Genomic DNA, 27,606 nt, shown 5'->3' with positions numbered 1-27,606 from the left:
TAGTTTCCAACTTAGTATTTTCTTCGAAATTTCGAAACGAAATTCATTAAAAAGTTAATAAAAGCGTATGCCGAACCAAAGACCCAGTACTTCCCTGCAAAAGACAGCCCAGAAGATCGATGGCGATGAAACACGAAAATCAAAGGAGGAACCGTAAACGTATGTTTACATTCCAAACGATAGAGAAAATCTGGTTCTAGAAGGTATGGTTCCTATTTCTGCCACCCAGCGGCGGGGCGGTAGATCACCTGACCTATCTACCTGTAGCGTGTGCCGCGAAATTCGAATTTCTATCGGGGACGACGGAGTCTATAGCTAAGTATATATCTGACAGGGAAGTTGAATGTATGAAAAATCAGGTTACGAAGGCCACTTTGGAACGGATTAATTTCGTATCCTGAGGCACTAGTACTGTACTAGCCTACTAAAATGCCTATTCTGAGTAGGGATAGCCTGACAGGTTTAAGTCCTGATCTAACTAATTGCTTTCGCACTCTATTAAGTTTCCAGTCTTTCCTATATCTGACATATTCAGGCATAAATTTCTCTGGACAATTCTCTACATTCTTCACCTCTAGTAGTTCCAAGACCACACTCTGTACCCTTGTCAGCACAAAGGACTGTTGATCAACTTCCAATTCACCATCCTGGTTACACCAAAAACATTCCTACATAGCCTGATGTTATTGGATTTGCTTCCTTTGGAAGATATCCTAGGAAAATGAAATTACAATACCGTAACCAGGTGTAAAACAGCCAAACTTCACAGAATACCGACAATCGCCTGGTGCAATGGCGGCAAGGAGAATTCTGACAAGAGCTAAAACATTTGAAACACCAGATTTTTTTTGTTTGAATGCCGACTCGCCTAATCGGCGGGAGATATAGCTAAATTTAACAGTAGGTAAGATTCATCTCAAATAATTGCAAGATTTGAGTAACTAGCTAGTCGTACAGGAGAGAGAATTCAGTTTGCCTTGAGATGTCATAAGGGAATATTGTCCAAAATTCCCATCCAATGATGTCTCGTAAACATACTTAGAATTTATCACTGATTTTAGTTTTATCTGTTATGATAATGTGTAAGCTGTACTTTACAAAATAAAAAACAGGACAGGCACTTCCCGGCTTACGACAGGGGTTCTGTTCTTGAGACGTGTTGTAAGCCGAAAATTGTCTAAGCCGGAAAATTGTCAAAAATCCTAAGAAAACCTTGCTTTTAATGCTTTGGCTGTATCAAAAACTATATAAACTGCATTTCTATCATATAGTTCATCAAAAAAAACCTTAAAATATTGATTATTTTGCATTTTTGGAGTCATATTTCCTCCGCCAAATTGATGTTGTAAGCATCGTAACTCTGGAAATAATTTCTGACGAATATAATTGAAAAGTGCTGTAACCTTGGAACATTGAAAGCCAAACCCGTCGTAAAACGGGGACTGCGCCTGTATTATAAAATGAAGTATTTATGATAAAACAAAGTTTTATGAATACTTACCTGGCAGTTATATATATATAGCTATAGTCTCTATCGGTCCGGCAGATTTTTCAAAACTCGCGGCAACCGCCGAGTGGTAGGTGTCCGGTTAGGTGGTTAACAACCCTTACAGGGTGGTACTTGGAACCATTCCCATTTTCTATTCCTCAGATCATCTCTTGCTCGACCTGTCTCCTGAGGGGAGGTGGGTGGGCCTTAAAATATATATATAACTGCCAGGTAAGTATTCATAAAACTTTGTTTTATCATAAATACTTCATTTTTATGAATAGAACTTACCTGGCAGTTATATATATATAGCTGATTCACACATTTGGAGGTGGGTGAAAGACAGCCAACATCGTTGGGGAAACAACAAAAGTTGTAGGTTATAACCTTGATTCCTTACCTGCTAAGGTAGCTGACTTCAAAAGTTCCTGCCTCTTGAGTCGCTTTCCCTAAGGAGCGCCAGCCAGGATGAGACCTGTTATGCTGAAACCACTCAATAGAGTCTGTCAAACGGGGCGAGACCAACAACGTGACTAGACTTCTGCACTACCTATTCCCCTTTTAATTAACTGCAACCTTACTCAACCTAACCACCTAACCTTGCAGACTAGATATTTTTCCTATCTAGCTAGACTGAGGGTGCCATCTCAACCAGACCACTCCTCAGACAACCATAAAAACACAAACCCCAATAATAGTATGTCATACTAAAGTTAAGGTTGAGGGGAGGTAGTAACTCCTTCACCCAATAACGAAGACGTAGCTACGTATGGGCCCAAATAGGTAACACTTCTCGTAATCTACTATTACCCTCTCTTTGAGGTATGAGAAGCGAATACAGAGTGCTCCTCCAAATTGCGAGCTTATTGTCTAACTGACCTGTTCTCTTGTATGCCAATGACGTTGAAATAGCCCTCACCTCATGGGCCTTCACTTTTAAGAGACCGAAGTTCTCCTCACATAAGAGGTGAGCTTCTCTATTGTTTCCCTCAAGAAGAATGACAATGCATTCTTCGAGAGGGGCCTTTGAGGATCTTTAACGGAACACCATAAAGCACTGGATGGTCCTCTTAAATTCTTGGTCCGTGACAAATATGTCCTGAGAGCTCTAACTGGGCAGAGGAGTCTCCTCCTCTTGACCCACTAAGTTTGTGAGGTTAGGAACCTCAAACGTCCTCGGCCAGGGTTTGGATGGGTTCTCATTCTTAGCGAGGAAGTCGAGCCTTAAAGAACATACAGCTCCGTCTTGACTGAAGCCTACCTGCTTCTCCATCGCTGACCCTTTTTGCTGTGGCGAGAGCCATCAGAAATAATGTTTTCTTAGTCAAATCTCTAAGGGTCGATTGCGAGATGGGTTCAAACTTCCTACCTCATAAGAACTTCAAAACCACATCCAAATTCCAAGCCGGGGGTCTTATCGTGTGTTTAGTCGTTTCAAACGACTTCAAGAGATCCTTCAAATCCGTATTTTGTGATAGCTCCATGCCTCTATGCTTAAAGACTGCTGAAAGCATGCTTTTGTATCCTTTTATCGTGGATATGGCCAGCTTAGATTCTTGTCTGAGGAACAGAAGAAAATCTGCAATCTGACTCACAGTAGTGGTTGAGGACACTTTTGTGTCGTTTACACCAAGATCTAAAAACTTCCCATTTCGATTGGTAGACTCTCTGAGAAGATATCCTCCTCGCTCTTGCGATAGCTCTAGCCGCTTGCTCAGAAGAAAGCCTTTTGCTCTGACAAGCTTCTCGATAGTCTGAATGCAGTCAGCTGTAGCACGAGGGGGTTTTGATGATACCTCTCGAAGTGGGGCTGTTTGAGAAGCTTTGGACTTGGAGGAAGGCTTCTTGGAAAGTCCACTAGCATCTCCACTACCTCTGTGAACCATTCTCTTGCTGGCCAAAAAGGCACTATCAGGTCATTCTCCCTGTTTCGAGAAGGGCGAACTTCTTGATGACCAGATTGATGATCTTGAACGGGGAAACGCATAAGTATCCATCCCTGTCCAGTCCATCAAGAAGGCGTCCACTGCTATTGCTTCCTGTCCGGTACCAGGGAGCAGTAGTTGGGGATTCTCTTGTTCTGGTTGGAGGCAAAAGAGATCTATCGATGGCCTCCCCCCCCCCCCATACTTCCACAGTTCCTGGCAAACTTGAAGATCAAGGGTCCACTCTGTTGGAAGAACTTGCCCTTTCCTGCTGAGCATGTCTGCCCCTCACATTCTTCTGTCCCTGTACAAACATCTCGTTAAAGATTTATCCCATTCTCCTTCGTCCATAGAAGGAGCTCCCTTGCTGCTTCGTATAGGGACAGAGAATGAGTTCCTCCTTGCTTTCTTATGTACGCCAGGGCTGTGGGTTGTCAGAGTTGACCTCTACTACCTTCCCCGAGACCCGATTCTTTGAAGGCTTTTAAACCTAATAGGATGGCCATCAATTCTTTCCTGTTGATGTGCCATCCTTTCTGTTGCACTTCCCAAGAGCCCGATGCCTCCTTGCTCCCCAGTGTTGCTCCCCAACCTGACTCCGAAGCGTCTGAGAACAACACTAGGTCTGGGTTCTTGTACAGGGATATTCCTTCCCCAAATTTTGCGGGATCCAGCCACCAATTCAACTGTCTTTTGACGTCTGCTGGAATGGGAAAAGAAAAGGAGTCCTCCTGATTTCTCTTTTCCCATACTCTTGAAAGGAAGTGTTGCAGAGGTCTGAGGTGCAACCTTCCCAGGGAGACAAACTGTTCGAGGCGAGGAAGAGGGGTGCCCGCAGCAAAACTCATCCACTACTTCGCCAAGCACTTCTCTCTCCCTAGGAATTGCTGCACTTTCTCGAGGCACTTGTTCTGCTCTCTTGAGAGGGAAAAGCCCGAAAACGAGCCGAGTCCAGAACTATCCCCAAATAGAGAATTGTCTGACTCGGTTCGATCTGGGACTTCTCCTTGTTGATGATGAGTCCCAGTTCCTGGGTCATCAGAAACGTCTTTCTTAAGTCCTCCAGACACTTGTTCTTCGATTGTGACCTTATCAGCCAGTCGTCTAGGTATAGGGATACCCTTATCCCTTCTTGATGAAGCCAAGCCGCTACGTTCGACATTACCCTGGTGAAGACTTGAGGGGCTGTACTGAGGCCGAAACAAAGGGCTCTGAACTGGAAACACCTGTTCTGAACAACAAATCTTAGGAATTTCCTTGCAGTCGGGTGAATGGGGATATGAAAAGAGGCGTCTTGCAAATCCAGGGACACCATCCAGTCCCCTGGACGGACTGCTGCCAGCACAGACCGAGTCGTTTCCATAGTAAATTTTGTCTTTCTCTACAAAGACGTTCAGTGCGCCGACATCTAGAACGGGTCTCCATCCCCCCGAGTTCTTGGGTACTAGAAACAGGCGATTGTAAAAGCCTGGGGATTCTAGTTCCAGTACAGGTTCTATGGCTCCCTTTCCCAGCATCTGGTCTACTAGATCTAGGAGAGCCTCTTGTTTCGCAGCGTCCGAGTATTGAGCCACTAAGGCTCTTGGTGTTCTCGAAAGAGGCGGCTTTTTCAAGAAAGGGATCTTGTAACCCTCCCTGACGACTGAGAGGGACCAGGTGTCGCCCCCCTCCTTTTCCAAGTCAGCCAAAAACTTGACAGCCTTGCTCCTACTGTTGACTGGAGGACTTGTGACTCATTTTCTAGCACGGGATCTAAACGATCTCCTGCTTGTCCGTCCGCCTGTCTCCTGTCTTCTTCCTCTGAAATCTGTTCTGGTCGGAGCTCTACCTCGAAAGGGCTGCAAAACCTTCTTTTCCTCTCTCTTTGTTGATGCCTGACTGCCCGGTAGACCCTTTCTTACGGAGTGAGTTAGAAGATCTTGGGTGGCCTTCTGCGTTAGGGAATGAGTAATATCCCTAACCAGTGATTGCGGAAAAAGATGTTCCGAGAAAGGGGCATAAAGGAGTTCCGCCTTCTGCGCGATCGTAACTCCTTTGGTGGCGAAGGAGCATAACAGAGCTCTTTTCTTCAAAATCCCCGCCGTAAACAGGGAAGCCATCTCGTTCGCTCCATCCCTCAGTGCCTTATCCATACAGGCCATAATACTATTTTTTAAATCCTCCATTTCTGTGCCTGTATGTTTCTGCTTTCCTGGCCAGCGCTCCCAGAAGCTGAATACTTCGAATGATCGAAATATCCCTTTAACGAAAGTGGTCTAACTCTGTCATGGACTGCATCCTACTTTTCGCGGAATTGAACGGGCATGTCTCCTTGAAGAATCTACAATACCGGAGAAGTCCCCCTGGGAGGAGGCAGGTACTCCCAGGCCAAGAGCTTCTCCAGTCTCGTACCACATTCCAGCCTTAGACGCCAGCTTAGCCGGAGGAAAGGAAAAGGTGGTTTTCACCGCTTGTCTTCGTTCCTTCAACCAGTCTCCGATTCTTGCCATCGCCTTCTTCGCCGAAATAGACAACTTCATCTTGATGAAGGCTGACTGTTTTTGCGACTTTCTTCTAACGAACTGTGACTGAGGAGAACGGGGTGGACCGCTGGTTTAAAATTCCTCTCCAACAGCTCAAGGAGGGAGCGAGAAAGCACTTTATAGTCTGCAGCCGCATTAGAAGGTTTATCCTCATCCTCCGAAATTTCTTCCAATTCCAGACTTCCTTCTATCTCCTTATCCCTATGGGTAGAAGGAACAAAGTCGGAAGGTCCTTGTTGATCCAAGATGCCGTGTGCACCTTCATCAAACTCTTCCTGATGAACACTTGTGTCAGGCGAAAATTCTTGAACGTCAGATGCGTCCTGGCGTCGTGAACTGGAAGCGTCCTGACGTCGAGAGGCCAAAGCGTCCTGGCGCCGAAAGGCTGGTACATCCTGAGGCCGATCCCTTGCTGCATCTTTGCATCGAGCGCTATGTGTTTCTCGACATCGGGAGCTAGATACGTCCTTCCTTCGAGAGCTGGATACGTTCTTTGCTAGAGCACTGTGAGTGTCCTTTCGTCGCGAGATGCATGGGTCCTGGCGCCGCGGGCTGGCTGCGTCCTGGCGTCGAGAGCCGGATGCGTCCTGTCGCCGAGAGCTGGTTGCGTCCTGAGGACGAGTACTGGAAGCGTCCTGACCTGGCCAAACACTGATTGCGTCCTGCCCGCCGAGCGCTGTTTCGTCTTGTTTCGCGAGCGCTGCATGCGTCCTGCTGCTGACCCACTTTGGATTCGTCCCGTTGAGCGACAGACTGTCGGGAACGAGCGCTGCCTTTCTCCTGGCGAGGAGACCTGAAGGTGTCGTCATGCCGAGCTACCAAGTCCATATCTCGGCGTCTAGGTGAAGGAGAGGAGAGGCGACGAGAGCTAGATTTAACGTGGCGTCAAGAATCGGGAGAAGTAACCTGAATGGAGCCAGACACCTCACGTTGCCGAGAGAGGGAAGGTTTAGCAGGAGAAGAGTATCGTAACCTCCTGACATCACGAGGACGGAGTTGTTCAAAGTCTTGAAAAGGCGTTTCCTCCCTTGATCTCTTCACTGGTCAGCCTGTCATCCATTCTACGTCTGGCCCGACTGGGGAGGAGGGCGGTTAAAAGCTTCTACTAGCGAAGTCAACTGCTCTTGCATGACCGCCATGAATGATCTCGCTACCGTTGCTGGGTCCTGCGGTTCCGAAGGGGACGGGCATCGAGCTATGCTGGAGGAAGGAGAAGGTTCTCTAGAGAATTCCCCGTAACCTGAAGGAAGAGGAGATCTCTCATGTCTCCATGCGTCCTGCGGAGAATCATCCTCTCTAGTTCTCGTCCTTTTCGCAGGCGATGCGTCCAAGCCATCGTCAGAAGGAAACGGTTCCGGGCTACTCTATCTACTCGAATGGGGCGAACGAAACCGAGTCAGATCAGGATGCTGCTTCCTACTCCTCTTGTTAGCAGTCTTGACTCCTCATACTGCCATCTGCGTCGAGGAGAGGGGCTCGGAGAAGACGCTACCACTTCCGACACGCCTTTTCTGTGGTGGTCATAAGCAGCCTAGGAAAACACAACAGGACTGCTTGAGGCGACGGCTGACCGAGGATCAGTTCCTCTCACCCCCTTACGGTCATCGACGTACCTTCTCCCCTGGTCCTGGGAGCTTGGTAGAGGTCTAGACCTAGGGGCATGACAGGATCGATCAGTCGCCACCTCCACTGCACTTTCACAAGCACTATCACTTATTTCACCTTCACTCTTACCTTGTTTTAAGGCTGCAAGTTGCTCCTTAAGAATTTGCATCTCAGCCGCCATCTTGACGTACTGAGGGTCATCCAAAGTAGCTACAGGTCCTGCTACAGGAGAAGGAGCTACTACCTCAGGAGCAGGTTCTAATAATACAGGGGTTAAGGGAATAGAAAGGTCTACGCTAGCTTCACTTCCAGACCTAGATTTAGATTTAGAAGCCCTCCTGACTTTATCTAATTCCAATCTAAGCACATAGCGTTTCATATCCAACCATTGTTTCTCATCCAAACCCTCGCATTCTTTACATCTTTTATCCAAGGCACATTCAAAACCCCTACACCCCAAACAAACAGTGTGAGGATCGACCGAAGCCTTCGGCAATCTCACCTTACACTCCTCTTTATTTACACACTCGAACTGTTTCTTTTGTTTTTTTGTGAGACATCTCAAATCAAAGAATAATCCAAAATCAAGCCAAAAGCGATTGCCAATCCACAGAATACGTCACCAATTTAGTAGAAATACAGCGACACAGGGAAGCGAGCGAAAAACCCGACGGCGGACTAGCAACGATGTTGACAGTCCAACCGGCAGAGATGATCTGAGGAATAGAAAATGGGAATGGTTCCAAGTACCACCCTGTAAGGGTTGTTAACCACCTAACCGGACACCTACCACTCGGCGGTTGCCGCGAGTTTTGAAAAATCTGCCAGACCGATAGAGACTATAGCTGTATATATATAACTGCCAGGTAAGTTCTATTCATAAAAATACAGTTATTTTTACAACAGCTGTTTGGAAAAAGAGGCGCCAAACTGGGTTGGAAATATTCACTTACAAGTTCCTCAGGAAGGTACAAAAATTTGTAATTTTTTTCTTATACCTTGCACATATGCACACCTTCCTCATTCCATTGATTTTTCATTTATTTTTTTTTTAATAAGCCATCCTTAAATGTAGCTTGGTCTGGGGGTTTGCTAAATATAAATACATAGCCTGGACTGTGAGGGTTAAGGCATAGATTCTAATAGACTTTTACCAAGATCTGTAGAGCCCTGTAAGCCTGAATTTGTTCGGTGTGGGGTTATGCGCCAAAATTATGTCAGTTCAGTACTGTAATTATATTACTTATTATTATATCAATACAGTGACCCCCTTATTCGCTTCTCAAGATTCATAGATCAGCGGGTTTCCCTATGAAATATATATCTACCCATTATTCATGGAAAATTCGCCTATTTTTCACTGAGAAATATTAACTAAATATAATGTTTTTCATACAAAATTTCATGACTAAATGCACTTTTTATGATAAAACTAGTAAAATATTCAGGTACATATAAGCATTTTTAGAGGGTCTTTCTTGTGTTTGAACCATGAAAATAAACAGTTCTAAGCATTTTTAGAGGGGATTTAAGTATTTGTGGATGTTAGCTATTCATGGATGAGGTCTGGAATGCATCCCCTGCAAATATGACAATTTGTCGAAAAATTGCATTTTTCCTAACTATACAAACCTGAGGTCCTTTAACATAGAAGTAGCTAGCGGCAGCTGGAACGGTCGTAAGCTTCGAACAAGGGGAGAACGGTAGTTAACTGCTTGTCCGATCGTCGCGCGCCGCGCGAACAAATCACTTTTGCTTTTGCCCATGCAAAATACGCAGAGTGAGGGTGGCATGGAGGAGGGACTTTATGTTAAAGGACCTCAGGTTTGTATAGTTAGGAAAATGCAATTTCGACAAATTGTCATTTGTTCCGATACGTAATACAAACCCTCGGTCCTTTAACAATAGGAAGACTCACTTCTTGTGGGAGGAATCTGAGTCTTTTTGATGAACAGACTGGTGTTCGTCCATCCCTGGAATGCCTCCCTGGTCGTAGCGAGGGAGGTATCCAAGCCTCTGTCCGATTGATCGGGGTGTGCACCGCAGGATCAATGGTCAGACCTCTGGGCCGGAGGTACTAAGAGAGAGGCAAGCGTATCTCTTCGTACCAGCATTGTAAGAACTTTTTCCTTACATGAGCAAATGTAAAGTAATGGGTTTGTCTCATGTTTGGCATCCACTTCTCCCCCTTGTTGGAGAAGTGGTGGATATTTACTCCTATCTCTAGTTAAAGAGATAGGCTGGAGCTCTCGGTTGAATAGCTTACCTGCATCTGACTTCCTTTCCAGCAAGGTAACGACCGTATCCCTCTGCCCACAGGTAGAGGTAGAAAAAGAGGTGAATGAGAAGCCAGTCACTCTCTCATTCACACATGCATTCTCCCAGTCATACCAGGAATCGATGCTGTTCTGCCTGCTCGGGTGCTGGGTAAGCTTACACAACGTGTTGAGCAGCCACACAGTCCCAAGGAAAAAGTATCCAAGGACTTGTGGGCAATATCCCGAAGGTAGAAGGACGTGAAGGTGGTCTGGTTGGCCCAGACACCTGCCTTCAGGACCTGCGCCACGGAGAAGTTCTTACGGAAACGCTAAGGAGGGTCCGATACCTCTGACTTCGTGGGCTCTCGGACGGAGCGTACGGATTGTCGTCGCTACCATCAGCTTCGTACGCTCTCCTGATCACCTCACGTAGCCAGAAAGAAAGCGTGTTCTTGGAGACTTCTTTTCTTGGTAACCCCAGTGCTAGCGAAGAGGGCGTCGACACTCAGGCCTGAGATGTCGAGTTCTCTTCAGATAGCGCCGTAGCGCCCTCACAGGACAAAGCAGCATCTCATCCGCATCATTATCGGTGAAGTCCAGGAGGGAGGTGGGGATCGTGAAAGACTCGAACCTGTCGTCAGGGATCGACAGATTCTGAGTCTTAGCTACGAAGTTCGGGACGAAATCGAGCGTCACAGATCCCCAGCCTCTGGTATGTTTAACATCATAAGAAAGGCCATGTAGTTCCCCTACTCTCGCCGATGCCAGGGCCAGCAAGAAGAGGGTCTTGAGGGTCAGATCCCTGTCTGACGACTCTCGGAGTGGCTCGAAGGGTCTTCGAGTCAAACTCCTAAGTACGAGAGTCACATCCCACGCAGGGGGCCTGAGTTCCCTGGGTGGGCAAGACCTTTCGAAGCTCCTCATTAGCAAGGATATCTCGAACGAATTCGAGATGTCCAGTCCCTCCTCAGTTTTAGGACGAGCGCCAGTGCTGCTCTATATCCTTTAACTGTGGGTACTGAGAGGAGCTTCTCTCGGCGAAGAAACACGAGGAAATCCGCTACCTGCTGAAGAGTGGCTCTGAGAGGAGACAGACCCCGTCTACGACACCAACCACAGAAGACGGCCCACTTCCCCTGGTACACAGCTGCAGAGGACTGTCTGACGTGTCCAGCCATCTCTGTTGCTGCGCTACGAGAAAAGCCTCTCGTTCGCAAGAGATGGTGGATAACGCCACCACCGTGAAGTTGAAGGGACTGGACTGCGTGGTGGTACCGTTCTACTTGTGGCTGGGGCTAGAAGGTTGTGCAGGTGGGTAGTTCTCTCGGTGCGTCCGCAAGAAGAGCCAGCAGGTCCGGATACCAAACGGCTTGAGGTCGTTTGGGAGCCACCAGGATCATTCTGAGATTGGGCGAGTGACCAGCGCTCGACTGATCACTTTCCGAATCAGACAGGAGGGAGGAAAGGCGTAAGCGAAGAGGTTGTCCCAGGGGTGTGGAGAGCGTCCTCTGCAGCTGCCCATGGGTCCGGCACAGCTGAAAAGAAAACCTGAAGTTTTCTGTTGTGCCGGGTGGCGAACAGGTCTACGGGGGGACCGGTCGCCCCCACAGGTTGAAGAGCCTTTCCGCCACATCTTGGTGTAGAGACCATTCGGTCCCTATCACCTGATCCCGACGGCTGAGCTTGTCTGCTACTACATTCTTCTTGCCTGGAATGTAGCGTGCTGACAGCTCTATCGAGTGAGCCGTGGCCCACTCGTGCACCTGCACTGTCAACTGATGGAGCGGAAGAGACACTAGCCCCCCCTGCTTGTTGACATATGCCACTACTGTGGTGTTGTCGCACACAACACCACTGAGTGTCCCACCAAGCGGTCCCGAAACTCTTGGAGAGCGTTGAACTCCGCCTTGAGTTCCAGGACATTGATGTGAAGGTGCTTTTCGTGATGGTCCCCACACACCTGCAGTCAGCAACTCCTCCAGGTGTGCGCCCCATCCCTCGGTCGATGCGTCTGAGAACAGAAGCATCTCCGGGGGGGGGAGTGCGTATAGGCACTCCTCTTAAGAGGTTCTTGTCGTCGAGCCACCAGGCTAGGTCCTGCCTCACCTTGTCCGTGATAGCCACGGGAAAGTAAGGAGGATCCCTGGCCTGAGACCAACTCTCCCCTTAGCCTCCACTGGAGAGACCGTAGGTGAAGACGCCCGTGAGGGACTAACTTCTCGAGTGACGACAGATGGCCGATCACGACTTGCCATTTTTTGCTGTGCTGCCTGTTCCTGCCGCGACAGGAACCGGCCGGCCTGCCTCCTGAATTTGCTGATACGCAAGTCTGCGGAAAGACTTGCCCTGCTACCGTGTCTATCAGCATACCCAGGTACTTCATCTTCTGCTTGGGTTCGAGATCGGACTTCTCGTAGTTTATCACGATCCCCAGATCGCGACAAAACTTGAGGAGTCGATCTCTGTCCTGTAGCAACTGCGAGCGGGAGCTCGCCAGGACCAGCCAATCGTCGAGATACCTCAGAAGACGTATCCCGTTCGAATGGGCCCAAGCCGACACCAGAGTGAACACTCGCACCTGTGTGAACACCTGTGGGGCGGTTGAGAGACCGAAAACAAAGTGCCCATGAATTGGTACACCGTCCCGTCGAAGATGAAGCGGAGGTACTTTCTGGAGGACTGATGGATGGGTATTTGAAAATACGCGTCCTTCAGGTCCACCGAAAGCATGAAATCGTTCCCCCTCCCCCCTGATCGAGTCGAGCACTGAGCGTGCCGACTCCATCCGTGAACCGCGTCGTGCGAACGAAGCGGTTTACAGGGGCAGAGAGGTCTATCACGGGCGCCAGCCCCCCGATGCCTTCTCCCACTAGGAGAGGCGGCTGTAAAAGCCCGGTGACTGGTCCTCCACGATTTCTACAGCTCGTTTCGCCAGCATGGTCTTGATCTCCTGTCGAAGAGCGTTGTCCTTTGTTGATCCCCGGACATAGGTCTGTAGATGGACCGGTTTGGAGATGAGGGGGGGCCGAGACTCGAAGGGTAGTAGGTATCCCTCCCGAAGGACGTCTACTATCCAGTTCTCGGCGCCGTAGCGCTGCCAAGTCGCCCAATGGCTCGCTAGGCACCCCCCCACTTCCGGCAGCAGGTGAGGGGGAACGCCGTCCCTAGCGTTTCCCTCCTCGTTTCGACTTCTTTCCAGCACCTCCCCCTCGGGGAAAGGAGGGCTGGGAGGAGGGCTGATTTTCGGCCTCCTCTAGCAGAAGTTGAAACAGCTGGAGTCTTCGCACGGGGTTTGGACGGTGCAACCGTCTTCGCCGCCGTGGAAGCGCTAGCCAAGCTCTTTGGTTTGGCCGCAGTTACTCGAGGTGCCCAGAAACCTTCGAGACTGCCTGGTGGACTAAGCGGTCACTCTCGTCAGTGCGCCGCCGTTCCACCGCAGCGTCCACCATCTCTCCAGGAAAGAGAGCTGGGGAACTCCTAAGAGTCCATTTCGTAGCCCGAGTGCCGCTTCACGCCCGGCCCCCTTGGTCACTCGGGTAAGGACTGCGTCCCTACGTCGAAGAACCAAGTTGGCCCACAGGTTAGCAGTCTGATGGGCGAGGTAAGAGATTGCTCTTCCTCCAGACTGGCACAGTCTCCTGAAAGAAGCGTCGTCTTCGAGAGCAGAACTCCCAGAGCCGGCCGCTACTTTGGATATTGTGAGGGACCACAAATCCAACCAGGAAAAACTGCCTGGAATGCTGCCATAGCGTAGATTCCAGGGCAAGTGCCTCCTGCTCTGCGAGAACCATAAGTTCTCCGACAGGAGCTGCTGCAGGGACACACCTGAGTCAGCCTCGCTAACTCCAGGGGGTTAACCTGTTTCGGCAATATCGGGTCTTCAGATGGCACGTAAAATCGCCTCTGCCGCTGTAGAGGAGGAGGAAGCAGCTTAGAGGACCGTCCGGATTTTAGCGAGTCCTCCCGTCCGGAGACGAGATTCTCCACCTGATCCAGGACCGAGTCCGCAAGCTCCGATCGTGGCAACCCCATCATCATTTTGGGCTCCCTCTTGGGACCCACCAAAATGACTCGAGCCGGGACGTGGGCTCTGTGTGGTGGTAGCGGGTGATCCTTCCGCAAGGTCATTATGTAGACGCATCAACTTAATGACCTCTGCGAAGTTCCTCTGTATCTCAGGCGTCACAGCGTCTTGTGGAGTAGGACCGTCCAGTCCCTCCAGCAAGAAAAGAACATATCCCCTCCGATACTCCTCCTTCAGAAGGAGGGAAGGATACAGGCGGATCAGACCCTGATCGGTCGCCTCCAACTACTTGCGACGTACGTTTCTGGTCGGCGTCCCGTAAGACCGTTGTGCCTGAGCCAGTCCACGGCGTCAATAGCTGGGTCCACGAGCGGCGCACCTCTCGTGATCGCTCCTTGGTACCTCGCTCCTCCCGGTATAGCCCGAGGGAGGGGTTGAGGTACAGGAGAGGCAGACCTGACGCTCCCCCCTCGCGCTGCCGGACCAGCGTGCGTGGAGCGGCTCTGCTGGATCGGTTCAACCCGCGGTGACGGTCGAGCAGCAGGCCTAGCCTTGCCGCTCGCCTGGGGCGATTGGCTCGGCTGAGAACGTCGAGACCGATCTCTAGCGTCAGGCGAGCTGCCGCTGGTCACCCGTCTCCGCCCGGGTCCCATCGGGTGAGCGGCGAACGGGTGACCTGCTAGGCTCCCTTTCGCGTCGAGACCGGCCAGCGTCCTCTCGGCGCGTCAAAACCGCTGGTACCAGCCGTGGCTGGTACCCGCGGAGCCGTGGGGACTCCTTCCTCGCCTCAACCCGTGGCCCGGTCGGCGACCGCACGTCAGCCCCGAGCAGCGTTGATCGCTGCGAGAGGCGGCCACTGTGCCCGGCGAGAGTCGCTTGCACGACTCTCGCCAGTCTTCTGCTCCGCGCCGCTGTCTTGACGGCGAGCAAGCTCGGGCGTCACTTTTTTTGGGCCGGAAAAACTTTGGTTTTCTCCCTGGACGGTCCTCTTTGGAAGAGCGTCCACTCGGTGCTTCTCGCGAACGAGAAGCGGCCGAGACGGAACCTGGTTTAGCGGCAGAACCGCTAGCACCAGGTGAGGACGCACCAGCCGAGGCTGGTGCACCTCTGGTCCCCGTCGACTTCTTCTTTGCAGAAGAAGCGACGGGCCCCGTTCCCGAAGGAACAGGAGGACCAGCAGAAGAGCTCCCCGACTCGCCTGAGCGAGCCGGGCCCTTAGAAGATCCCGAAGGAGTCTTCTTAGGGGGGGAGGAGGCAGCCTTCTTCTTCTTCGGCTGTTTAGCCTTAGAAGTCGAAGGGGAAGGAGAGGCAGCAGACGACGAAGAAGACGATGAAGACGACGACGACACCTTCTTCCTCTTCCTCTTCTTCTTCGCCAGGCTCCGCAGAACAGACGTCAGGTCTTCCATCCAGGAGGGAGCCGGGGCAGTTGCCGAAGCAACAGGGCCCGACTGCACCTGTCCGGAAAGACCTGAGCCTGTGACAGCAACACCAGCAGCACAGGAACAACAGGAACAGGTCTGGGAACAAGCAGGAACGGCAGGAACATCTGAAAGGGAAAGTGCAGGCCGATCTGAAATGGAAAAAGAGTAGCTGGAGCAGCAGCAGGTAGGGGGGGGCGGCAAGGCACGGCAAGGTAACCACTGGGACGAGCCAGGCGTCCTGTCTGCAGTTACCGACATCCGTGGCACTGGCGGCAGGTCCAGGGGGGTGGGGGTACTCTTTGGGCAGCGGAAAGTCCGGGGTCGGCAAAGGAAAAAATCCAGGTGGTGGTGGCACCGTCCTCCTTGGCACGGCAGCAATTGGTTTTTGTATAGCCACCGTGGGTGTCACCGACATTATATGGGGCGTATATACCAGATGTGGTGGCATCTCATACGCTGGTGTCGTTATTGTGGTGGTAGTTGTGGTCACCGCACCATGAGTGACCACAGCCGACCCCGCCAACCGCTGGAGCAACCCCTGGATGCTGGGCACTCCCTGCAGTCCCAGCGACTCCCACCTGCCTCCCAAGTCGTCCTTCGCTGATGGCACACCTGCGGAGACAATAGTCGGGTTAGTTGGAGGGGCTTCCCGCGCCTGGGGGCGAAAAAAACCACCCCCCCCAGAGCGGAGGAAAGACCCCGAGTACAGCTGTACGTCCCGGGTAGCGGGCGCCCTCCTCCACACTCGACGGATCGAGCGAGGAAAAGGACTCCGCTACCCCCCCCGCAGGGGAAGGCGCGAAACGTGGGGGCTGGCCGGGAGGCAGGAAAGAGGACGAAGTGTCCGTCACCAAAGGAGTCACTGGACTTTCCGATGACTTCTTGGCCGGCCTAAGTCTCTTCCTGCCCTCGTACAGCACCCACTGCGCGCTCGGACCAATTCATACCACACATGGTTCGTTGCGGGAGCACTCTCGCCCCCTACAACGAGAACAAACCTCGTGGGGGTCCACCTCAACAAATGACCTGAACCCTCCACATTTACGCCCCTCCAGCCCGGGACACACTCTACGGGCGACTGGAGGGCGCGGTGAAATTTCCATCTCTTCCAATTCACTCATTGCAAGAATAATAGAATTGAGAAAAAGTACTTACAATCACTCCTGATATACAGAAAGAGAAAACAAATACTCAAGGTTGAAGCAAACGACAAAGCGGGCAGAGCGATGGCGAACACGTCCTTCCCCACACACGGCCGAAAGCAAAAGTGGTTTGTTTACCTCCCAGTCGCGGCGCGCGACGATCGGACAAGCAGTTAACTACCGTTCTCCCCTTGTTCGAAGCTTACGACCGTTCCAGCTGCCGCTAGCTACTTCCTATTGTTAAAGGACCGAGGGTTTGTATTACGTATCGGTAACGGGGAAACAAAGGGGGTTTCACTGTAATAATACCCAATTCTACAGCGTACATATGCGTCATTTGATTCTATATGTATCAAATCATGCAAAACACACAAACTAACTGTACTTTATAATGAGAGAGGATAGGATGAGCATTGAAATACAACTGGGAAGTTAAATTATCTTTTACATTACAGGTACAGACTAGGCCCTGCACAAAACACATGCCAATTATAAAAGAAAATCGAACAAATATAACAAGATCTGAAAAATTATTGTCACTGGAGATTGATTATTTGGCAGTGTACACACGCATACAGACTTGTATGCACGCATCACACGTATTATTAATGTTATACAAATGTCTGGTAAGAATCCAATTGGATTTATTTCACAAGCATATTGTAAAGGAGAAACAGAAGAAAACATGCAGGCAGGACTGGAGGGAGTTCCTTTAACTTTGGAACTATATCTTTTTACAAGTTCCATATAGCTATAAAGATGAAATAAATTCAATACATTTGTCTAGACTTTAGACCAGCTGTTAGCTAGTCATCAACTCACTTTATAAACTTGCTTTAAATATAGAAAGATATACATGTACATGGTGCATTTTTTCAAGATTTTAAAAAGTAAAAAAATAACTATATCATTTATGTATTTAACATTTCAGAATCATATTTCCTAGTACATACTAGGAAATATGATTCCGAAATGTTTAATACATAACGATATATTTATTTTTTCACTTTTTAAAACATCTCAAAAAATGCATTATGTACTGTATGTCTTCCTGTATTTACAGCAAGCGCAAAAGTCAAGAGAAGATGCTTGATCTTGGTAGGACTGATAATAAGGGTCAAAATCAGAGTAAAAGCTACAAAACAAAACTACACCCTACCCAAAGGTAAATGAAATAGATATAAATTCCAAAGATTCCAAAGGAGTTAAAACTGTTCTGTAAGCTGTTCACTTGTCAACTTGAAGTCACCTGTTATACATGAAAGACGCATTATCAACCTACTGAGAATTTCATTACAACTATTTGATTTGACAAAGGGCAAAAGAGATTAAAAAGCATACCTTTTACTGTGAAGGAGTCGTCGGAGTTCTCCGATTCATCAGATGATGAACTACTGCTGTTACTACTGGCTGCAGAGTCAGAGCCAGATCCATCACTTGAGGTGATCAAATTTATACTGCTGTTAGAAGACTTTGATGATGTGGAAGAAGAACTGGACTTATCACCTTCTGAGGTGTCACTGGTTGGTTTTTTACACTTGGACTTTTGTTTTACTGGCTCTTTGCGAGCAGGCTTGGACTTCGATTTTTTCCTGGATTCACAATTTGAGTCGCTACTATCTGAAGATACACTAACGATTCTTCTCCTCTTACGTTTAACTACATCACTTGAATTTTTCTTTGAATTCTTTTGAGAATCCTTAGAAATTTTCTTTCTTTTTGAGTTACTGGCCTTTGAGACACTACGTGATTTATGTTGTGTTCCTTTACTGGAATTGCTTCTGCGTGAACGATTACTAGAGTTGGACCTAAGATCATTATTACTCCTACAGGTAACTGTTATACTACTAGGTAATGAAGGAATTGGAGTTCTTGTTAAGGGGATGTATAAATGACTGGAATGGTCTATTGGATGAAAGTTGTTATATGTTTCGGCAAATTTTTGTTGATTAGCTTTTTCTATTATACCTTGTAACAAGTTATCAAAGTAACTAAGATCATCTTGTATATTAAGTCCAGTATTTGGAGCACTTGCAGCAATCACTGCTCCTGAGGGGTTTTCAAAAGTCGGATAAGTTGAACCAGTTACTTCAGGACTGTCTCCACCATTAGAATCATCATCACTAAGTGTAACAACTTCTGGTGAATTTTGGTGACATGGTACCACAACCTGGGCATCTGAAAACAGAAAATAAAAAGACTAAACAGTATCCTGAAATTGTTTTCTATTTTGAGAAATATGATAGTCTTCTCATTCTTTAAATAATGAATTTATGCATTTAAGGCTAAACAGAAACACTAAACCTAGTATTCCATCAATCCTATGCCAGAAAGCAAGGTGCATTTCCATAATTTAGTTATCTTTATAAATGTGGCAATCATTTCTTTACAATTGCCTTATTTTGCCTGTTTAGGCTAGCATTTATACTAGAGTGCTCCATATTTTACTTGTCTGATCTCTTCATCTCTTCATTTTTTGCTCGATTCAAGTGCAAGCCACTAGTATAGTGATTTCAAGCTACCATCTCTTCTAAACTTCTTTCTCTTAATTACTGTCTGCCATTCAACAGCATCTTCCAAGTAAATATGAAATATCCTACAAAATAAAAAGGAATTTTTTGTACAAACCCATCACTGATAAACAGCCACATCTGTGATTTCCTAATGTCCAGACACACTATAATGATTTTATAAAAGTCGGTCTAAAGATATGACACTGAAACCATTTGGTTTTCCGGTACCTCACTACACATGTGACTACTGAAATTTGAGATACCTAATAAACAACTGCCTAACTTATTTTGTCACCTGAAATTATACCCAGACAATGGGCTAATGCACATGCTATTTGCGATACCTCTTTAAAAAATAAATTCATAATAAATTAGTTTTATAACCACTTACAAAATATTACGTACATGTTTCTAGATCATGCGGCAGCTTAAAATACCAAATTTGTAACTAATTTGTATTTTTTCATAACTAACAAACCTGAGGTCTTAACATTAGGATTTACTAGCGCCAGCTGGAAACCGGTAGAATTAAAATACACTTGTGAGATCCAGGGACTAATGGCATCTATACCAGGTCACGGGGCATGTATACCCAGAATGCCCACGGCTAACCTGTGACCCATCAGTTATATTTCTAACCCAGTTTAGACTGCTAGAGGGGTGGTTCGAGGTGGGCCTTTAACTGTTAAGACCTCAGTTTGTTAGTTATGAAAAATACAAATTAGTTACAAATTTGGTATTTGTTCATACACGAAACAAACCTTCGGTCTTAACATTAGGATAGACTTACTATTGGAGGGAGGTAATCTCTACAACTGACTGGGAGTTTGCACCTTATCCATTTCCGAAAATATATAGGGAAATTCTAGAGAAATGGACAATGAACCTAGGACCAAAGATATAAGCGGATCTATTGGTTTCCTCCCACTGGGTGTAGATACCATTCTACTGTTTACTCTTGTCCCTTGCGACTGGATCCACCTTCACCCCTCTTTTCCTTATTATCCAGAGGGGTGTGTTGCTACTGAAAAGTATATCATCAGCTAAGATAGCTTCACAGTATGGCTGACCATCTCACCTGCATCTAGTCCGTTTCCACCAGAATGACGGTACTCTCCTTCATATTGCCCCGTAGTTAAAGGAGTAGGAAGAAAGTAGTAAAGAAAAAAGACCAGTCATCCCATTCATTCTACTTTCATACCTTCATCTTAGACTAGACGCAAACTGACCCGCCAGGGGCACTGGATGAACTATATCACTTGTTGGCCTGCCACCACTGGACCAAGGAAAAGGTGTCCAAGGATCTATGGGCAACATCTTTCAAATAAAATGAGGTGAAAGTTGTTTGGCGCTTCCACACGCCAGCTTCAGAATTTATCCACAGACATGTTCTTCTTAAATGCCAGGGAAGCACTCACACCCCTGATGTCATGAGCTCTAGCTCCCACCTGGCTATCTGACCCTCTGTCTTCTGCAGTATAAGCATTTCTGATCGTCTCCCTTACCAAAACAAAATAATATTGTATTCTTGGACACTTCCTTCTTGTTCCGTCCTGTACTTACGAACAACTCTGGCACCCCGGCCTGAGGTGCCTTGTTGTTCTCTTTAAGTACTCCCTTAGTGCCCTGACGGGGCACAGGAGCATTTCAGCTTTGTCGTTGTCTACAAAGCCTGCCAAGGAAGGTATGGTAAAGGAGTCGAATCTGCCGTCTACTATTGTTGGATTTTGGGTCTTTGCCACGAATTCTGGGACAAACTCACACACCATTGATCTCCAAAAAACCTCTCGAGTGCTTATGAGATATGAGAGGCCATGTAGCTCCCCCACCCTTTTGGTTGAAGCCAGGGCCAATAAGAAGACTGTCTTCAGGGTCAGGCTCCTATCCGTGGACTGCCTTAGTGGTTCGTAAGGGGGTTTTGTCAGACTAATCAGTACCTTGGTCAGATCCCAATCTGGGGCTTTTAGCTCCTTTGGTGGGCATGACTGTTCAAAGCTCCTCATCAGCATGGCCAACTCCCCCCCCCCCCCCCCCCCCCCATGAAGACGATATGTCCACTCCTTTCATTCGTAAGACTGAGGCTAGAGCAGCCCTGTACCCCTTCACTGCAGATACAGACATATGTTTTTCTGTTCTGAGATATATCAGAAAGTCTGCTAACTGCTGAATAGTGGTACCGAGTGGAGACACGTTCCCCCTACGACACCAATCACAGTATGCTGACCACTTCCCTTGGTATACTGTCGCAGATGATTTTCTGATATTACCTGCCATCTGAGTTGCTGCTTTCTGCGAAAACCCTCGCTCTCGGAGGAGATACTTGACAGTCTCCACCCGTGAAGCGATAGGGACTTCACCGACTGGTGGTACCTCCTCCACGTGAGGCTGACACAGAAGGTTGCTCCATGGAGGTAACTCTCTTGGCACATCACTAGGAGTTCCAGTAGGTCTGGAAACCACTCTGCTTTCGGCCATAACGGGGCTACCAGGGTCATCTTGAGGTTCTGAGACCGCATTACCCTGTTCAGAACCTGACGGATTAGACAAAAATGGAGGAAATGCGTACACGTCCAGATTGTCCCAGGGGTGTTTTGTAGCGCTATCTTCTGCTACTGCCTCTGCGTCCGGGACTACTGAACAATACACTTCCAACTTTTTGTTGTACCTGGTTGCGAATAGGTCTATGATCGTCCTTCCCACAACATGAGCATCCTGTCCACTACCTGTTGGTGTAGGGACCACTCCGTTCCCAGAATCTGATCCCTGCGGCTCAACTTGTCGGCCACTTATGTTTCTTTTTCCCGGAATATACCTGGCCACTTGATGCTACCAGGTTCTCTATAGCCCACTGGTGAAGTTGAACTGTCATCACATGTAACTGCCGAGAAACTAGGCCTCCTTGCTTGTTTATATAAGCTACTACTGTGGTGTTGTCTGACATCAATACCACTGAGTGTCCCTTTACTCTCTCCCTGAATTCTTGTAGAGCCAGGAAAGCTGCTTTCAACTCCAGCACGTTTATATGGCGAGTTCTCTGTCCTTGCAACTCCATTTTGCTGACACCATCAACTCCTCCATATGGGCTCCCCAGCCTTCTAGTGACGCATCCGAGAACAGCAAGAGGTCTGGGGAGGATTGTTGAAGGGGGACACTGTCAGATTGTCGTCGTCCACCCACACAGCAAGTCTTCCTCACTTCTGCCGACAAGGGAATTTGCTCGTACGGGTGATCTACTGTTGGTGACCAAAACTCCTTCATCTCCATTGTAGGGACCGAAGGTGTAGCCTTCCTTGTGGTACTAGCTTCTCCAGGGAGGTTAGGATTCCCAGCACCACCTGCCACTGTCTTGCTGGCTGTGTCTGCTTTCCCAGAAAGGCATTCACCACTTGTTTTGCATTTCTGTACTCTTTGGTCTGTCGGGAATACTTTGGCTTTTGTTGTGTCTATCACCTTTCCCAGATATTCCAAACGTTGACTTGGAACTAGCTGCGACTTCTGCTGATGCACCACAATACCTAGGCTGTGACAAAGCTGCAGGAGGGCCGCCCGTCCCTGAGTAATTTCTCCCTGGACTTTGCTATCACCAGCCAATCGTCCAGATATCTTATCAGCCTGATCCCCTGAGCATGCGCCCACGCCGACACGAGGGTGAACACTCTTGTAAAAACTTGAGGAGACGTTGTCAATCCGAAGCACAGGACCTTGAACTCGAAAGCTTTCCCTGCAAGACTGAAGCGGAGAAATTTCCTTGAAGACTGATGGACTGGCATCTGAAAGTATGCGTCCTTTAGATCGACTGTCAGCATAAAGTCTCCGATTCTGACTGCTTGTAGAACCGTTTTTCGGAGTTTCCATCTTGAAACTGGTTTTTTCCTTATAAACAGATTCAGCGTTGACAGGTCTATTACTGTCCTCCACTCCCCGTTGGCTTTGGGTACCAGGAAAATCCTGCTGTAGAAGCCTTTTGTCGGACTGCATACTTGTTGCACAGCTCCTTTTTCCATCATCTTCTTCACTTCGTCCTGCAGAATAGTGGCCTTCTGAGATTTGTGGGCATAAGTGACGTGGGGTAATGGTTGATCTGTCAGGGGAGGGGTTACCTCAAACGGAATCAAATACCCGATCCTGAGAACATCCACCACCCACTGCTCTGCTCCAGTTCCTGCCACACCTTCCAGTGATTTGCCAGGCAACCCCCCACTGGTTGTGGCCGAGTGATGGAGGCTCCCATCCTATCTTCTTGAGCCTCTCCCCCTTCCCCTATTGCCCCTTCCTCTGTTGTTTCTATTGTGAAAGGGCCGATGAGTTATCCTCTTTGGGGAAGAGGGTCTTGTGACTCTATTAGGGATGCTATGTCTCACTGGTTTCTTTCGAGACATCTGCTGTTGTCTTCCCTCCAAAGGAATAGTTTGAGTTAGAGGTTTTCCTAACTGCCTGTTGCACCAACCTATCGTTAGTGTCCATCCTTCTTCTATCTATCGCTTCTTCCAGTATGACCTCTGGCAACAGTAGTTGCGATTCCAAGATATCCCCATTCCTCATTGCTAACAGGGAATCCAATTCCACATTGCGGCTTAGTCTAGCCAATGCTGCATCTCTCCTCATTAGCAGGATATTTGCCCAAACATTGGCACTTACGTTGTCAGGTACGCAATCGCCTTGGACCCTGACTGTAGTAATCTAATGAACAATGGTTCATCCACTACTTTTCCTTGTTGCTTCCGAGGATGCAATTTTCGTCACTGCTGTTGACCAAAGGTCTAACCAGGACGCAGCCTGAAAGACAGAAGAAGCTGTTGCTTCTAACGTGGCAGCCTCTTGGTACGTCATCGAAGGGCACTCCATTTTAACCTGATCCAAGGTTAATCCAGGCCTTAACCTTACATTAGGGTTCATTTGTCTAAGAGCAAGCAAAGGGACCTTCGGTGTCGTATTAATATTTCCTTTGCTTTATCATTGGAGGGGGAATAAATTTAAATGATCTATTAGATCTTAAGGAATTATCCCTCCCTGCAATCTTTGCGTTTACTTTACGTGTTGCCAAGACCGATTCCGCATGACTCGAACAAGGCAATTCATACGACACCTTGGTATCCCTCTTTAGTCCAAACGCCATGTCAATTCCAGGAGGAAGCATACTGGCGGTGTTTCTGTCTTCTCCGAAAGGCTATTGAATTGACGAATCACATCAATAACCTCTGCATACGAGGCCAGAAACTCTTGGTTTTCTCCTTCCTCCGGCTCTAGTGTACCACTCTCCGTCACGAGAGATGTTGTCTCACCTCTATCTTCTGACAGACGGCCCGGAATTCCACGGCCGCCTGCCCCATAACGGCCGCGGCCTCTTTGATCTTTGCTGGCCGCTGTTGGCTCGATCCCAGATAGTCGCAGGGGAACGAGAACGTCTCACTCTTTCTCTGCTCACGGATCTAGAGCGAGAATCTCGTCTAGATCTCCAAGATGAAGGCTCCCTTAAGACAGAGGTAAGTTCGTCTTTATTAGCATTGGCATCGTTTTCGAGCGTCGGCGAGCCCGGCCTCGGCCTTCTATCCAGACGGACACTGCCTTCCACGAACGTATCCGCCGAGGTTGCCACTCTCTATTTTTCGTACTTTTAATAGGAGCCTTATCGTCCTCGTACGTATTTTGAACGGCCTTACGGGCGAAACTGGACCTTGCATTCCATCCTCTGCTGCACCTTTCGCCGCCAACGTCGATTTTACCAGAGGTATCGCAGTTTTTGCGATCCGAACTGGCAACTCCGCCTCGGCCGCTAGCTCGCCGGCCGTCACCTCTCTCGCTTGTTCGGACTCTTGCGAACGGCTTCGTCTGGCAACCTTGTGCTTAATAGCCACTGATTTTCCGACCTTCTTGCTGACTTGGAAATGACAGTCTCGTCCGAAGAAGAGGAAGAATTGATTCTTCTCCTCTTGGCCCGAGGATACGCTAGGAACTCCCGAATCCTCCTCCAACGCTTGACTGCGCCTCGCCGTGACGTTATCGGACTTAGCGATGACGCCGAACTAGAGGAAGAAGACGAAGAAGGCGAATCACTTTTTCTTTTTGTCTCTCTTATTCATTCTCTCCTCTATATCCTGTAACTTCTGCATTACAGTTTGCATTGACGGATCAGAAGGCGTATTAGCGTCTGGGTGCAGCGAAAAAGGCCGAGAATCGGTCTGTGACTCATCACGCCTGCCATCTCAGAGTGTGACGTATGTTGTGACGTCATCCCTCTCGTAGGGAGAGACTGAGAGGTTTCTGTGGTAACCGCACGTTTGCTGCCAAATTACCTCCCACGTTCTGCATCGCTGTAAATACTGAGTGGGATGGTGAATAGCAGCAGCATTAATTGCCCAGTAACAATTGCAACGGCCCGGGGGTGGGGATGAGGAACATTCAGCGCTGCCGGACCCTCGCTGGAACCGTGACGTCATATAATGCAGCAAGCAGACCATCCAAGGTTGGTACGCCTGGTAGGCCTAGCGCTGACCACGTACCATCTAACCTATGCGCTTGAGTAGCAGGAGAGCCTGGAACAAAGATGGCGGATCTCCCCCTCTACTTGCTGGGAACAAAGGAGAGTGCAAATTATTCATAAAAATTACCCAAGGCCCCTCCTGACGTTTCCGATACAGAACCGCTAGGAGAAAACCGAAACGGTGGGGTCTGAGACAATTCAAAAGCAGGTGGAGAAACATATGGAGCCGCCTGGTTTATTACCGATACAAAAGAAGCCGGTAAGGTTTGGTCATCCCAAGATGGCGTCACCCCCTTTCTTTTGTATTGGCTTTTCCCATAGAACTTCTTCCACTGTTCCACCGACCAACCGCGACAAACAGAACACGGATTAGTAACAGTACATACGTTTTCCCTGCCACCTACTACACGTTGGATGAGGATCCGTCGACACCGAGGTAGGAACCTAGAACAAGGGTAAGCCACTGACTCCTGGGCATTTCCTTTGTCTCCTCTTCGAAGCGGTAGACGATCCCGATGTAGAGGCAAAATTCTCCATCATACCGACGTATACACTCTTACCACACATCTGATCACACTTGGAGAAAGAAAAGGAATGATAAAAAAATGAAATGGATAAAGAACGGGCAAACTGAAAAAACCGGCTTTAAATGAGATAGACAGTAACACGTCTTATCTTAAAGGCGGTAGGAAAATAACTGATGGGTCACAGGTAGCCGTGGGCATTCTGGGTATACATGCCCGTGACCTGGTATAGATGCCATTAGTCCCTGGATCTCACAAGTGGTAATTTTTAATTCTACCGGTTTCCAGCTTGGCGCTAGTAAATCCTAATGTTAAGACCGAAGGTTTGGTTTCGTGTATGAACAATTTTAAATTTGCAGTAGCGCTTCTATTGTTTCAGTGTAGGAGACAAGGACCCATCCACTTTCAGGGAAGGATAGCTACAATATAGCTGAAGAGCTCAATTCCTTTGTAGCCTATGTCCGATTCTGTAGTTACTTGGTAAGTATATAAAGAACTTTATTCTACTATAAAAATGTCATTTTTATATAAGTAACCTACCAAGTAGTTACATAACTGAATCCCATATTGACAAATGGGATCCATGGACATACTCTTATCCCAAAAATTAAGTGAAATAAGGAATTTTGAACAGAAAAAGATAGATAGCATTGGTTAAATTGCTTGTTGTACCCTTATCTGTTAAGAAAACTACTGCAGGTAGATACTACCTCTGGTATAACAATGGAGCGACCCTACTTCAGTGGGAGCTTTGTAGCGAAGGAGTATTCTGATTGCTACAAAGCATCAGTAAACGTTACGTGGCTCAAGGAGTTATCCAAGGGCTAGCAAAACTTTTAAAAAGAGTGACCTTGCCCAGGGTGCAGAACCATAATGAAAGAGACAACCAGACAATTCTGTCACCTATACACAATTAAAAAACACTATCCATCGATTGAAAGACTGGTGGGTACTCCAGGTACATGGTACTCCCTGCTCCCCAAAACTCTACAGCCTATGTCAAAACGAAAAGAGGTAGAATTGGATCATAACTCCTATGCTTCCTCCTTAATACCATGCCAGCCACAAAACAATGGACCCCGGGTACTGCAGTTTTCAAAAATAGTCTCCACTTCCCGAAATTAATGAGTCGTAGACACTGATTTACACTCCCGAAAAGTTAACTGAAGAATCGCAGATAAGGACATGTTATGTTTAAAAGCCAATGAGGTGGTGACAGCTCCAATTTCATGGGTTTTGACTTTCAAAAAAGGTCAAAGGTCCACCTGAATTCTGGAGTGTGACTCTGAGATAATGCCTCTTAAAAAGAACGACATTACAGTCGTGAAAAGTGGTCTTAAAGGATTCTTTACAGAACACCAGAGGTTACTAGAGGGACCTCTGATCCTCTCAGTTCTATACAGGTAGAGTGCTAACGGTGTTTTATGGTGCCATTACTTGGTGTTGCATCAAGTTACGGTGCCATAAGTTCCATTGAGCATCAAGTTAACAGTGCTGTAACTTAATACATCATCAAGTTATGGCACTGTGAATGCGGTTGAATCACTACTAACAGCGAAAAACTGACTTACAGCAGAAATCAATTACAGCGGGGTGCTAGAACAGATCCCCTCCATAAGTCGAGGGCGCACTGTAGCACCTCAGTGCCCTTACAGGGCAGAGAGTTCTCTCCTCCTCTTCTGGTCCAAGAATTTCCATC

At 48.0% G+C, this 27,606-nt stretch overlaps 1 protein-coding gene across 5 annotated transcripts in view; it reads right to left on the bottom strand.

Moving 5' to 3' along the window:
* The window catches only part of LOC135205473 (E3 SUMO-protein ligase PIAS1-like), a 105,332-nt gene that overhangs the window by 46,092 nt on the left and 31,634 nt on the right, over positions 1-27,606 (bottom strand). For all 5 annotated transcript variants that reach the window (XM_064236165.1, XM_064236166.1, XM_064236167.1 and 2 more), the window contains exon 9: positions 17,731-18,567. In XM_064236165.1, the coding sequence (XP_064092235.1) occupies positions 17,731-18,567 (837 nt within the window). The remainder of the gene's footprint in view (positions 1-17,730; positions 18,568-27,606) is intronic.

Source organism: Macrobrachium nipponense, chromosome 24, assembly GCF_015104395.2.
Source record: "Macrobrachium nipponense isolate FS-2020 chromosome 24, ASM1510439v2, whole genome shotgun sequence".
Lineage (NCBI taxonomy): Eukaryota > Metazoa > Arthropoda > Malacostraca > Decapoda > Palaemonidae > Macrobrachium > Macrobrachium nipponense.
The sequence above is the reverse complement of the archived record's forward strand: the minus strand, read 5'-3'. Positions and strand labels throughout refer to the sequence as shown.